The 13,556-nt window shown below is 39.0% G+C and overlaps 1 protein-coding gene across 6 annotated transcripts in view; it reads left to right on the top strand.

Moving 5' to 3' along the window:
- The window catches only part of DENND5B (DENN domain containing 5B), a 199,561-nt gene extending 192,829 nt beyond the window's left edge, over window positions 1-6,732 (top strand). For all 6 annotated transcript variants that reach the window (XM_025455527.3, XM_025455528.3, XM_025455529.3 and 3 more), the window contains one exon: window positions 1,879-6,732. In XM_025455527.3, the coding sequence (XP_025311312.1) occupies window positions 1,879-2,062 (184 nt within the window). In that variant the 3' untranslated portion in view covers window positions 2,063-6,732. The remainder of the gene's footprint in view (window positions 1-1,878) is intronic.
- The last annotated feature ends 6,824 nt before the right edge of the window (window positions 6,733-13,556 follow it).

Genomic DNA, 13,556 nt, shown 5'->3' on the forward strand with positions numbered 1-13,556 from the left:
CTATATAAAGTCTTCTCTTTAAGACAATTCCCTATCCATTTATTTTTTGAAAATGATGCACAGGAGCTGTAAATTCCATTCATTTTAAAACAACTATCACAGTTGTAAGAAATGAAACACATAGACCTTTAGAATAAGCTTGTTTTATTTTTTTTTTTAAGATTGATTTATCTATTTGGAGACAGAAAGTACAAGGGAGGGGCAGAGGGGAAGGGAGAAAGAGAATCTCAAGCAGACTACCAGCTGAGTGTGGAACCTGACACGGGACTCGATTTCAACCCTGAGATCACGACCTAAGCCAAAATCAAGAGCTAGACGTTTAACGGACTGAGCCTCCCAAGCACCCCAAGAAAAAGATTAAGTTATCTTTGCGTGTTTGTTTCTTTCTGCAGCCCTAGAGCCCCAACAAGAGATTCAGGATGGCCTGGTTATGGCTGCTCTTGTCATGAAAGGCATGTTGTAAGGTGCCTGGCTGGCTTAGTCAGAAGAGTATGTGACTTTTAAACTCAGGGTCATGAGTTCGAGCCCCACGTTGGGTGTAGAGACTATACAAAAACTTTTAAAAAGGGGAGGGGGAAGGGGAAAGGCATATTGAGAGATGCTCAGTAAAGATGTCTTAGATACTTAGTGACAGATAATTAACGTCAAGACACACCAGAGGTTGAGATGTTATCCTCCTGGAACAACTGGTTTATAGAACTAAGTTCTGTATTTCTTCATAATAAAAGGGGCCAATTTCAGCTATGCTTTTAAAATTCCTTTTGAGGGGGTAGCTCAGTGGTTGAGCGTCTGCCTTCGACTCAGGGCGTGATCCTGGGTCCGGGATCAAGTCCCACATCAGGCTTCCCACAGGGAACCTGCTTCTCCCTCTGCCTATGTATCTGCTTCTCTCTGTGTGTTTCTTGTGAGAGAGAAAGAGAAAAAGAAAGAGAGAGAAAGAAAGAAAGAGAGAGAGAGAGAGAAGGAAGGAAGGAAGGAAGGAAGGAAGGAAGGAAGGAGAAAGAAAAGAAAGAAAAAGAAAGAAAGAAAGAAAGAAAGAAAGAAAGAAAGAAAGAAAGAAAGAAAGAAAGAAAGAAAGAAAGAAAGAAGAAAGAAAGAAAAAAGAAAGAAAGAAAGAAAAGAAAGAAAGAAAGAAAGAAAGAAAAGAAAGAAAAGAAAGAAGAAAGAAAGAAAAAAAGAAAAAAAGAAAGAAAAGAAAAAGAGAGAGAGAAATATAATTTCTTTGGAGGGACGCCTGGGTGTCTCAGATGGTTAAGCATCTGCCTTTGGCTCATGATCCCAGGGTACTTAGGATGGATCCCCACATTGGGCTCCCTGCTCAACTGGGAATCTGCTGCTCCCTTTCCCTCTGCCTCTCCCCCCTTTCCACCTGCCCACTCATGCTCACTTGTGCACTTTCTCAAATAAATAAAATATTTTTTAAAAATTAAAAATAAAATTCCTTTTGAACATGATCCTTATCTTCCTTTATCTCTTTACTGATCTGACTTATTAGACCAGTGCAACCCCTATTTTGGTTTGTAAAATCTACTTAGTATTTTTCTGCTTTGATTTTGTTCCTTGTTACATTGTGTCAGTTTTTTTTTTTTAATGCTAATCCCAACTGTTTAATGTAGTCAGTCTTTCTTCCCAAAGAGTCAGTATATTTGGGCATACCTTGCCACAGATGTCTGAGTATCACCCTAGTAAAAAAGAAACACAAAATGACATTTAACCAGCAATTTCCAAATTCTTGACTTTGGTTTCCTCTCTGCTGACCTCAGAACTTGCCTAGATTTTGCTCCCTCCAGCCCTACTCCTTCCCATTGAAATCTTTCATATGTGTGTTCTGCAGCAAGGTCAGCAGGGCTCAGGACTTCTTTTTCTTTGAATCTGTAGGGATCGCCTGCTCCCACAGTGGATCCCACTCTTGGCTGAGTGTCCTGCCATTACCCGAATGTACGAGGAAAGTGCCCTCCTGCGAGACCGCATGACTGTCAACTCTCTCATCCGCATTCTGCAGACCATTCAGGACTTCACCATAGTCTTGGAAGGATCACTCATCAAAGGAGTGGATGTGTAACCCAAATGACTAGAAACTCTCAGTCCAGACCCCTTGTTCCTGAACCTTCCCCAGCTATGGGGACTGATTTGGACTTGTCTGACAAGGTAGTGAGTCACTGCAGGGGCATCATGCAGTATTACCCAATCTGAATAATCCTCACACTGCAGACAAGGCAAAATGCTGTATTGTAGTTCATTTGAACCTGGAATTTAGTATAAAATAGAGTATTTTCATGTGTTAGATGTGTGTAAATATGCTATCTTCTTTAAGAAATTATATTACTCTAATAAGATACTTTTCTTAGATTGAATATTCCTGTGACTTAAAATAAGTAGCTCAACCGCATTGGGAGTTGGGGAGGGGAAGAGTGGTGCTAGCCAGGAAGAAGCCAGTAAACATGTAATTACAGTGCAACCCAGTTGGGCTTTTTTTTTCCCTCCAGGTATCACAAAGGAACCCAGAATGCATTGTTATGTCATCGCCATCCATCCTGGCGAGTCCAATCCTTTGTATTGTGAATGTAAACAGCTTTACCTACTGTATGTGATAGTCCTCACTTCTATTTTTAAGTTACACATGGTTTCATACATTTGAATTGAGTCATTTTTCCAGTCTTTTGGAAAAATTTTTCCACCGGCACAAGATAATGATACAATTCAAATATTTTAAATACTGGACCCCAGGAGCTTGGCTGAACTGGAAAGAGAACACAAAGCCCCGAGAAGTATGTTAAATTGTAGGATTATAACTTCTTTACACTTTGGAAAGATTAGCCTAGACTAGCTTCATTCTTGGCATTTTTATTCTTGTTATGTGAGGTACTTTGAAGAGATGTGAATTTCAAAGTGTTGATCTCCTAGTTATAAGAACTGCAATCGGCAGTTTGATTCTGGACTGCTAATTTGGCCATCTAAACCCTGCAGCAGTTCCTTACCTCCAGGATAATCTCCAACCCTGTCTTTGTTAGGTTCCAGCAGCCCCCCTTCCTGAGCCCATCCCCCTCTCAGGAAATGGAAGGAATGTCTAAGAAGGAGGAGGGCTCTGTGTAGCTTGGAATGTTTTTGTGAAAGTATTTGTTGACCATGATAATGCAAATAACTGGGAAAGAGAAAGAATGAACCCTTTCTGGGTGTTTCAGGGCAAGTTCTGTGTTCCTTTTTAAGAAGGGGTAATAATATAAAACAACTGGCCCAGAAAAGGTAACAGCTAGGAAAGCATAGATGGACAAAAATGGAAGCAGAACAAGAGGCAACAGTTTTGAAAGACCAAACATTGTAACTTTCCAGCTTGGTATTTTATAAGGAAGTTAAATAAATGTGGTGTTAGCTCATTACCTTAAGTCTTCATTTATGGCAGGTCCTGTAACTAATTAGGCATTCACACGTTGTTAGCAGTGAAATTGCCTCAGCAGAGCTCTGGGTTTTATTCCCAGTTGTGGCTGAGAAGCAAAGCCATGGCCTCTCAGGACCTTTGTAGAAACTTGAGGGTCCTGGGCTTTAGCCAGCAGTGTTGTTTCCCTTATTTCCTTGAGGAAGAAGGTAATGAAACAAGTGCCTCACTCCCTTTATCAAACACTGTATTCGGCCGGGGTAACCAAGGCGCATCCCCTTTTAATATGTGACTTAGTACTTGCAGAGCAGTGTGGGAGTTGAAGGCAGCATTTAGAAACCCATGGAAAGGGTTTAAGAAGATTATTCTGGGTGACCTGGGTAGACTGGAGATTTGTTCTCCTGGGGCAAAAGGGTATCTGCATTGGTGTAGCTCTTCCAGGGACGTGGAAAGTCTGTCATGGGAGGCATCCAGACCTATTTCCCACAGGGTTCTTGTGTTGCAGTCATCAGAAACCATAGAATGATCAGTGCAGAGTTTTATTCTTACTACTTTTCTCATAAGGCCGTATTTCTGGCACACACTGGGCAGCTGAGAGATGACCTAGGTTAGCATGCTAGCATTGAGTCATCGTTTTATAGATGGGTACACTTGAGGATCAGAGAGGTTAAATACTTAGCCCCACAGCTGATCAGTGACAACGCAAGAGTCTAGAACTCATGTCTTTTATTACACCAAAGCTCAGAGGCATTCATGTTAATAGTCTTTCTACCCCTGGATCCACCCAAACAGCTAGTAAATACGTGTTAATATTCATTTATAATAGTCGTTTATAAGAATTAACATTCATTTTAACAGATTGTTCTCAAGTGGTTGAGAATTATAGCTGTTATAAAAACTGGGAGCAAAATTGGATTTGGGGCCTGTGAATAAAAACATTACATTAAAAAGTAGTACCCCCAAAAAAGTTATACCTAAAGCCTTATCCCACTTTGTGTAGTATGACCATAACAGTGGAAATGACCAATTTCAAAAGAAATAGTCACACCAGAATTGACACATCCTCTAGAATGCTGGGCCCTCTAAATTGGTCCCCTTGGAAGCCCATATACTTATTCCAGTGATACAGCCAGGGCTCCAAACAGGTAGGGACCTCCTTGTGAGCTGCTTGAATAGCCTACAGCCCATTCTTCTGAATATTGGCCAGTTATGGTAAATCTCAGGCTTTCAGAAGAAATTTCATATTTGGAAACAAAAAGTCCTTAGGATCCAAGCTAATGAATAAAAAGGATGCTTATGCAGAGTTTGAGGTCACAAAAGAAACAACTCTGAAGAAATAAGACTTCGTTCTTATGTGGCTTATCACTGTCTCTAAGCCAATACCAGGATATTTTGAACAGGACAGTAGCAGAACCCTTACCAGAATAAGTGTATATAGCTAACTTTTGGAAGGACCGTACCCAGTTAGAGGTATCCTTTTTGCTATATTAATTTTTTGAATTAGTATGTTGCTTCATAATCACACCTCAAAGTTAAAGTTAAGTAAAAAACAATTTTATAATTGACTTTTTTTTCCTCAGAATAAATTAAAAGTAATGCCTGGAACCATAATTAGTATTTTCACATAATAATAGCTTGAGAGGAAATTGTTTTAAAATGAAATAATCGATTAAAAAATAATAATAATAAAATGAAATGAAATGAAATCATTGCCAAAAATGTTCCCTCTTGAAACATCTGATTTCGAAGTGTTTTCCAAATGTCCCAAACCTCCTAATGGGAAGCTTTCCGACGGTGGCACGACACTGTTGTTGGTATATTACGTGTGACACTGGAAAGCAGTGCCCTGGTTGGGGCTCACGAGCACCTTAAAGATGACCCAGGCTCAGTGTGGAGTGGCATAAAGTGGGGTTCTGGTTGGCCTACAGGGAACAAAAGTTCTTCCTCTTTCCCACTGGGATCAAGAATTTGATATAAGAAACCTGAAATGTGCAAAAGTTTGCAGTTGCCTCTAAAATTTATTTTAAACCTCTCACACGTTTTTGAACCTTTGTGACTCTGTGGTATTTACTTTAACCTGCGTTTTTAAAAAAGAATTGTAATGAACTGTCACACTACGTGAATGATACAGGGGAAATACTGAATTGCTTGTTTTTCCTTTTTTTGAAATAAAGCACTGTGGTATGTGAATTTAAGTGAAAGAGGGGTAGAGACTATACTTAACAGTTTATGTGTAGTCTATGTTGACACCTCTAAGATATTTTGAAACATGAGGCAACAGACGAGGACCTCAGATCCCCAGGGAAGTATTTATTTGACAGCATTGAGAGTATAGCGCTTAATTGAAATATCTTCTTTCTGCTAAGATTTATGATCTTTCAGTAGATTTTCATTTTGAGAATTGTGAGTATTTTCTCTGTGAGGTTTGCAGAAGCTATCCTTTTCACTATGTTGAAAGGACAATCTGAACCTTAGCTATTTATATTTCAGTATTAACACACCTTCATTGAGAATGGTCTCGAGCTCCTCTCTACTTTTATAAAGTGAATCCTGTTCCCAAAGTCATCAGTTTGTTTTGAAGCCCCTCCCTGTTCCTTACATAAGTAGGTTGTTACACCACCATTTAGCTTATAAGGAGATGGAAACAAATAATAAGCTTCTAGGTCCCTTATTCCTATTAAAACACATTTATAAATCTCTTGGATTTCCAAGCCTTTTTGAAAAGAGTGCTGATGATGTGATCGGAGGAATCCAAGAAACTCCTACTCCCAGATCTTCCTTGAGCTGATCATCCTCTCAAGGACAGAGTAAAGCTTAGCTCCAGAAATGTATCACATTGAGCAGTTGACACCAGAGTGAGAAAAAATATGTATCAAAAAGTTTCTCCTCATTTGAAGGAACCCAGGGCATCCTTGGGTTATGGTAGGAGAGAATCTCACTTCATCCATTTTCCTGAATGTATATGTATGTGGCTCCGGTCTAATCCAAACCAAATCTTGTTGACAGTAGAGAGGTATGGTAAGGAGTTCTGTTGTCAATCAAATGAGGGTGTTAAACATAGAAAAAAACTCTCTGTGTTACACTTGAACCCTGTATAAATGTACCCTGTGTATCTTTTTAAAAAATGAACATTTCTGCATTTAAATTATATTGTGTTTCTTTGTATTGTTAACAATGCATCAGAACTGGATTTTTTTTTTTCCTCATCTGAACATAATATAAAATTTAAAGAGTATTGTGATATCAAGCACTTTAACATACATATCAGAGAAACTGACGTGGGTTTTTCAGGTTTTGGAGTACATTTAAATATGACTTTTCATGCTTTGTTCTTTACAAATAAAACTGTGGGGTTGATACTTTGTTTTGCTTTGTTATTATACAATCTTAATACTGAGCGGCAAGGGACTTCAAAAGTAGAGAAACAAACCGAAACCATTATATAGTAAACATACAGCCTGCTGTGCAACTGGTTATCCAGAAATGGTTAATGGTTTTAAAAAAATTTTTGAAACTACTTCACACCATACAGAATAATCAATTCTTGACCTAATAACCTAAATTAAAAAGGAAAAACAAACGTTTTAGAAGAAAATACAGAATGTATTTATGAACCTGGAAAAGGGAAAGATTTCTTTTTTTCTTTTTTTTTTTTTTTAAGATTCTATTTATTTACTCATGAGAGACACAGAGGGAGAGGCAGAGACATAGAGGAAGAAGCAGGCTCCATGCAGGGAGCCCGATGTGGGATTCGATCCTGCAACTCCAGGATCATGCCCCAGATTAAAGGCAGGCGCTCAACCGCTGAGCCATCCAGGCGTCCCAAGGGAAGGATTTCTTAAAAACACTCAAACATAACTACCATTATAGTCTACGATAAAAATAGAAAGCAAAGATTCATTGGCTACTCACTGTAAGCATTACTTAAATCGTTGCATTAAGTTATGGACACCTAGCATTTTATTTTTATTTTCACACATGGCATTTTAAACATCAAATTCCTGCTGTTACAGAATTTTTTTTTTTTTTTGGATTTTATATTCTAATGGAAGAGTTACACAATAAACATGAGAAGTAATACACATTGTAGTTAACAATAAGATAACAAAGAAGAGATTGAAAGTGTGATTAGGGCTGCCTGGAGGGGGACTGCAATTATAAGTGGGTTAGCCAGAGAAGGCCTCCTCACTGAAAATGGTTCCAGGCATTACTGAAATTGGGAAAGTGCAGGAGAAACAAGTTAGGATCAATATCAAAAGCTTATGTTTTGGGGGCACCTGGTGGCTCAGTTGATTAAGCATCCAACTACTGATATGGGCTCACATCATGATCTCGGGTGATGAGATCAAGCCTCGCATCAGGCCCTGGGCTTAGCGGAGTCTACTTCATTCCCTCACCTTTGGCTCCTCCCCACATGCTGTCTCTCTCTCCTCCCTCTCTCTTTTAAATAAATCTTTAAAAGGTAAAAACAAAACAAAAAAAAAAAGCTTACTATTGGACCTAAGTTTAGAATACCTGTTAGATATCCCAGTAGAAAAGCTTAGTAGGCATTTGCATATGTGGATGAGGATTTGTCAGTGTCCAATCAAGAGACAGAAACCACACAGCTATTTGAAGAGAGGTGTTTTTTAAATTTTTATATTTTTATTTTTTTAAGTAAGCTCTATGCTCACTGTAGGGCTTGAATTAATGACCTTGAAATCAAGTTGCATTCTCTACCTGCTGAGCCAGTCAGGTGCCCCAAAAGGGGTGTTTTAATGTAAAAACTGGGATCACTGGGTGGCTCAGCAGTTTGGCCCCTCCCTTCGGCTCAGGGTGTGATCCTGGGGTCCTAGGATTGGTCCCACGTTGGGCTCCCTGCATGGAGCCTGCTTCTCCCTCTGCCTGTGTCTCTACCTCTCTGTGTGTCTCTCATGAATAAACAAAACCTTTTAATAATAATAATAATAATGTAAAAAACTATGTATGAGAGTTCTCCCCAGAAACAGAACCAAGAGATGGTGTGTGTATGTAGAGACTTTAAGGAATTGGCTCATGCAATTGTAGAGACTTGGTAAATCCAAACTCTGCAGGGTAGGCTGGCAGGTCGGGCACTCAGAGAAGACTTGCAGTTCAAGTCCAAAGGCAGTCCTCTAGCAGAATTCTTTCTTGCTCAGAGGTCAGTGTTCTGTTAGACCCTCAAATGATTTGTTCAGCCCCACCCCCCCCCCAAGCTATGGAAGGGTAATCTGCTTTGCTTGAAGGCCACCAATGTAAATATTAATTTCACCAAAAAAAAAAAAAGTTTTCATAGAAACATTCAGAATAATATTTCTATTTTAATATTTATTTATTTGCAAGAGAGAGAGCATGAATAGCAGGAGGGGCAGAGGCAGAGGGAGAAGCAGACTCCCCACTGGGCAGGGAGCCCAAAGCAGGACACAATCCTAGGTCCCTGGGATCATGACTCAAGCTGAAGACAGATGCTTAACCAACTGAGCCACGTAGCCATCCCCAGAATGATTTTGATTAAATATCTGACCACCATGGTCCAGCCAAATTGATACATAACTATTAACCATCACAAACTCTAACAAGAAATAATAATGATTTGCTACCAAGCAATAAAAAACTCAAGAATACAAGAATTAAAAAAAAACAAAAAAACACAAGAATAGTATCTATATGAGTAGCTTACTAACCCTAGGCCTGAGGCCAGCCCAAACCTAAAATGCCCCATTTCCCTCAGGCTTAGGGCCAGATTTTGTTAGGCCACAACCATGGTCCATTAGATGTCAAAAAAGTTAACTGAAATGCTGCACTAGTGGCACTTGTGAATCTGCTGTGAGGTGCCATATCTGCAGGGAGGTACCATATCCCAGAACTTGCTGGGAGGCCATCCATGGAAAGGTACTGTGCCAGTAAGACTCACCGGAGAGCCACCCAAGGGAGTGCCAAACAAGGGTGGCTGCTGAGCACCACAAGGGCCAGGAGCTTCCTGCCGCAGGAGCTCGCAGAGCGGAGCACAGCAGAAGGGGGGAGGGTTCCCTCCTCAGTGCCTCTCCAGTGCGTTCCACTGGCAAAGGTTCACACTAGGCCATCTGGCAAAGGAGAAATGTTTACAAGAGGGCCTAGCTTCATTGTTGCAGAACAGGCAATAAAGGGTAGATTTGGAGCCGAGCTGCAGTAAACTGATAACTGCCCCAGTTCCTGATGTTCAGTTACAGAAGAAACAAAGGAGGGGGGCACGAAGATGCAGAAGAAAAAGATGAGACGATTAAAGCAAATATCTCCAAACTTTATGGTGCAATGCTTTACAGACCTGTCTTCCATGTCTATTTGAACTTGGTCCAGAGCTATCTACGCAGTTTTCATAACTACCCTTTAAAATATTAACTTTAGGGGATCCCTGGGTGGCTCAGCGGTTGAGCACCTGCCTTCGGCCCAGGGTGTGATCCTGGAGACCAGCGATCAAGTCCCACGTCAGGCTCCCTGCATGGAGCCTGCTTCTCCCTCTGCCTCTATCTCTGTCTCTCATGAATAAATAAATAAAATCTTAAAAAAAAATATATATATATATATATATTAACTTTAGGGCAGCCCGGGTGGCTCAGCGGTTTAGCACCTCCTTCAGCCCAGGGCGTGATCCTGGAGACCCGGATCGAGTCCCACGTCGGGCTCCCTGCATGGAGCCTGCTTCTCCCTCTGCCTGTGTCTCTGCCTCTCTCTCTCTCTCTCTCTCTCTCTCTCTCTCTCTCTCTCTCTCCCCCCTCCCCCTCTCATGAATAAATAAAATGTTTAAAAATAAATAAAATATTAACTTTAATTTAAAAATATTGATTAACTGCAGTTAAGGTAGGAGGCTTTTGTAGTCTAAGAGAAAGAAGATCACAGGGGTAGCAATGAAGGTGATAGAAGGGTACTGCGTATATTTTAAAACTAAAGCCAAAGATGGTTTCCTGATGGTTTAAATGTGGGGGATGAGCGAAAGAAAAGTCAGGAATGACTCTAAGGATCTTGGCCTGAACAACTGGAAGGATGAAGCTAGAATTTCTGTTAACTGAGATGAGTTAAGGAAGTGGGGAGAGGGATGCCTTGGGTGGCTCAGCGGTTGAGCATCTGCCTTTCGCTCAGGGCATGGTCCCCGGGGTCCGGGATGGAGTCCCACATTGGTCTCCCCGCAGGGAGCCTGTTTCTCCCTATGTCTCTGCCTCTCTCTGTGTCTCATGAATAAATAAACAAAATCTTTAAAAAAAAAAAAAAAAAAGGATGTGGGGAGAACTGGCTTTGGAGACAGACCAGAAGTTCAAGTTTGGACATATTAAATTTCAAATATTAATTAGATATCCAAGTGGAAATGGTGAACAGGAAATTGAATGTCTAAGTCTCTGGATTTTGTGAGCAATTGGACTTCAGATATAAATTTGGGAGTTGCCAGCATGTATAGATGGAATCTAATGTCTTAAAACTGGATGACAACATAAAGGGAGTAGGTTATTAAGTAATCTCCCAAAACATTCATTTTAATTCCATGATATGGATACGGCAAGACTTGTGTAACATTTATTAGATTTACCTCTCAATTTTTTCACCATTCTGAAAAATACTATGATGAAAAACATCTACATAGCTCCCAATTCTTTCACTATTCTGAAAAATACAATAATGAACAAAAATCCTTGCTTTGTGAGAACTTACCATTTTTGTAGGTCAGAGGCAAATGACGACTTTACATGGTTCAACCTAGTATTTGTGATTGCTTCTTTTGGTTCTTTATCCTGATGTGTTATAATTTGATTAAAATAGACACTGTAACCTAGATGGAGCAATTAATCTCTGGTCTGCAAAGCCTAAAAATAAATCACTCTAGATAGAGCTACCATGTGGGGCCACATGTTTCCTAAACTCCAGTAAAACATAATTCTTAGGTCTATTATTTACCTACTCATAACTTGTGTTCTTAAATGACCCCAAAACTTTTCCTGGATTTTTCATTAACATCCTAATCAAAAATAGCAGAGCTTCAGAACATATGAAATAAAAACTGGTGGAATCAATGAGAAAGAAACAAAGACTCAAGTATAGTAGGAAAAGCATTCCTTTCTCAATAACTGAGTAAATAGATAAGGAAATCAGTAGAAACATAGAGGACTTGGACAACACTGTCAACCAACTTGACCAGATTAATATTTATAGAATATTTTCACTAACAGCAGATACAAATTCTTTCCAAGTACACAAAGAATACTGACCAAGACAGACTATATTTGAGGCCATAAAATATATATCAATAAATTTAACAAGATTCAAGTTGTATAAAACATGTTCTCTGGAGACAAGGGTCAAAAAAATAAATCAAAAGTGAAAGCAAAATGAGCATCTGAAGCAGCTCTTAAAGATTAATAGCACTGAACACCTATAGTAGAAAAAGGTTTTGGGGGCACTGGGGTGTCTCAATTGGTTAAGCATCCAACTCTTGATTTCAGCTCAGGTCATGATTAGAGGTTCATGAGATCGAGCCCCAAGTTGGGCTCTGCACTGGGCATTGGAGCCTGCTTGGGATTTTCTCCCTCTCTGTCTGGCTCTTCCTTCTCCATTTCTCTCTCTCTCTCTCTCAAAAGAAAAGATTTTCTATGTTATATATGTAACAGATGTTATTATGTTCCATGCAATATATGTTAACTAACATGTAATTTGAAACTCTGTTTAGAAACTAAAAAAACTGGGACACCTGAGTGGCTCAGCAGTTGAACATCTGCCTTCAGCTAAAGGCGTGGTCCTGGGATCCAGGATCGAGTCCCACATCAGCCTGTTAGCAAGAAGCCTGCTTCTCCCTCTGCCTGTGTCTCTGCCTCTCTCTCTCTCTGTGTGTGTGTGTGTGTCTCATGAATAAATAAATAAAATCTTAAAAAAAAAAACTAACAAAAAAGAAAATACTAAAGATTAGAGCAGAAATCAATAAATTAGAAAACAGAAAAAGAAAAAAAGAAAATCAATGAAACCAGAAGAAGGTAATTCTTTGAGAAATCAATAAAATTGATAAACCTGTAGCCAGACTATTAAAGAAAAAAAAAAAAAAGACACAAAATACCAGTATCAGAAATGATAGAATTGACATAAATACAGATCTTACAGATATTAAAAGGATAATGCAGGAATAACATGGGCAACTTTTTGGCAATAAAGTCTCTAACTTATATGAAATGGATGAAATGGATAAGTTTCTTAAAGACATCAACTACCAAAGATCATTTGAGAAGTGATAACCGGAATCACCTATGTCTATTAAACAAATTGAATTGAAATTGTTATTCCATCTGAATTGAATAGTTAACTTTCTTATAAAGAAAATCCCAGGCCTAGATAACTTCACGGGTGAATTCTATTTAAAATTCAAGAAAAAAATAATGAAAATACTACACAAACTCTTCCAAAAATTGGTGAAGTATGTGTTAATTTGCTAAAGCTTCTATAACAAAATACCACACACTAGGTGGCTTAAACAACAGAAATTTATTTTCTCATAATTCTGGAGGCAACAGGTCTGAGATCAAAGTGTCAACAGTGGTTTCTTCTGAGGCCTCTCTCCTTGGCTTGTAGATGGTCATCTTCTCTCTGTGTCTTAATAGGGTCTTTCCTCTGTGCATGCCTATGTCTTAATTTCCTCTTATTAAGATACCAGTCATATTGAATTACCACCCTAATGACCTAAATTTTAACTTAATTACTTCTTTAAAGACCTTATATCCAAATATAGTCACATTCCTAGTTACTAGGGGTCAGGGCTTCAATATGTAAAATTTAAGAGGGCACAATTCAGCCCATAACAAGGTAATACTTCCCAACTCATTCCACAAGCCAGCATTGTCCTGATACCAATTACCAAAGAAATTAAAAGAAAAGAAAAATATAGACCAACAACCCTCAAGAACATAGATGTAAAAATTCTAAGCAAAATATAATCAATTCAAATCTGATGATAAAAATACAGCATGACTAATTGGGCCTTATCAGGGAAAGTAAGGCATTTAATATTCAAAAATTAAAAAACAAGCAATATAATTCACCACATTTACAGCCCAAAACATAAAAGCAAGTTTTATGCTCATCTCAGTAGATGTGAAAAATTTATTGACAAATTCTAGCATTTATTCATGATTTAGGGAAAAAATTAATTCAGCAAATTTCCTTACATCAGATACGC

Source organism: Canis lupus, chromosome 27, assembly GCF_003254725.2.
Source record: "Canis lupus dingo isolate Sandy chromosome 27, ASM325472v2, whole genome shotgun sequence".
Classification (NCBI taxonomy): Eukaryota; Metazoa; Chordata; class Mammalia; order Carnivora; family Canidae; genus Canis; species Canis lupus.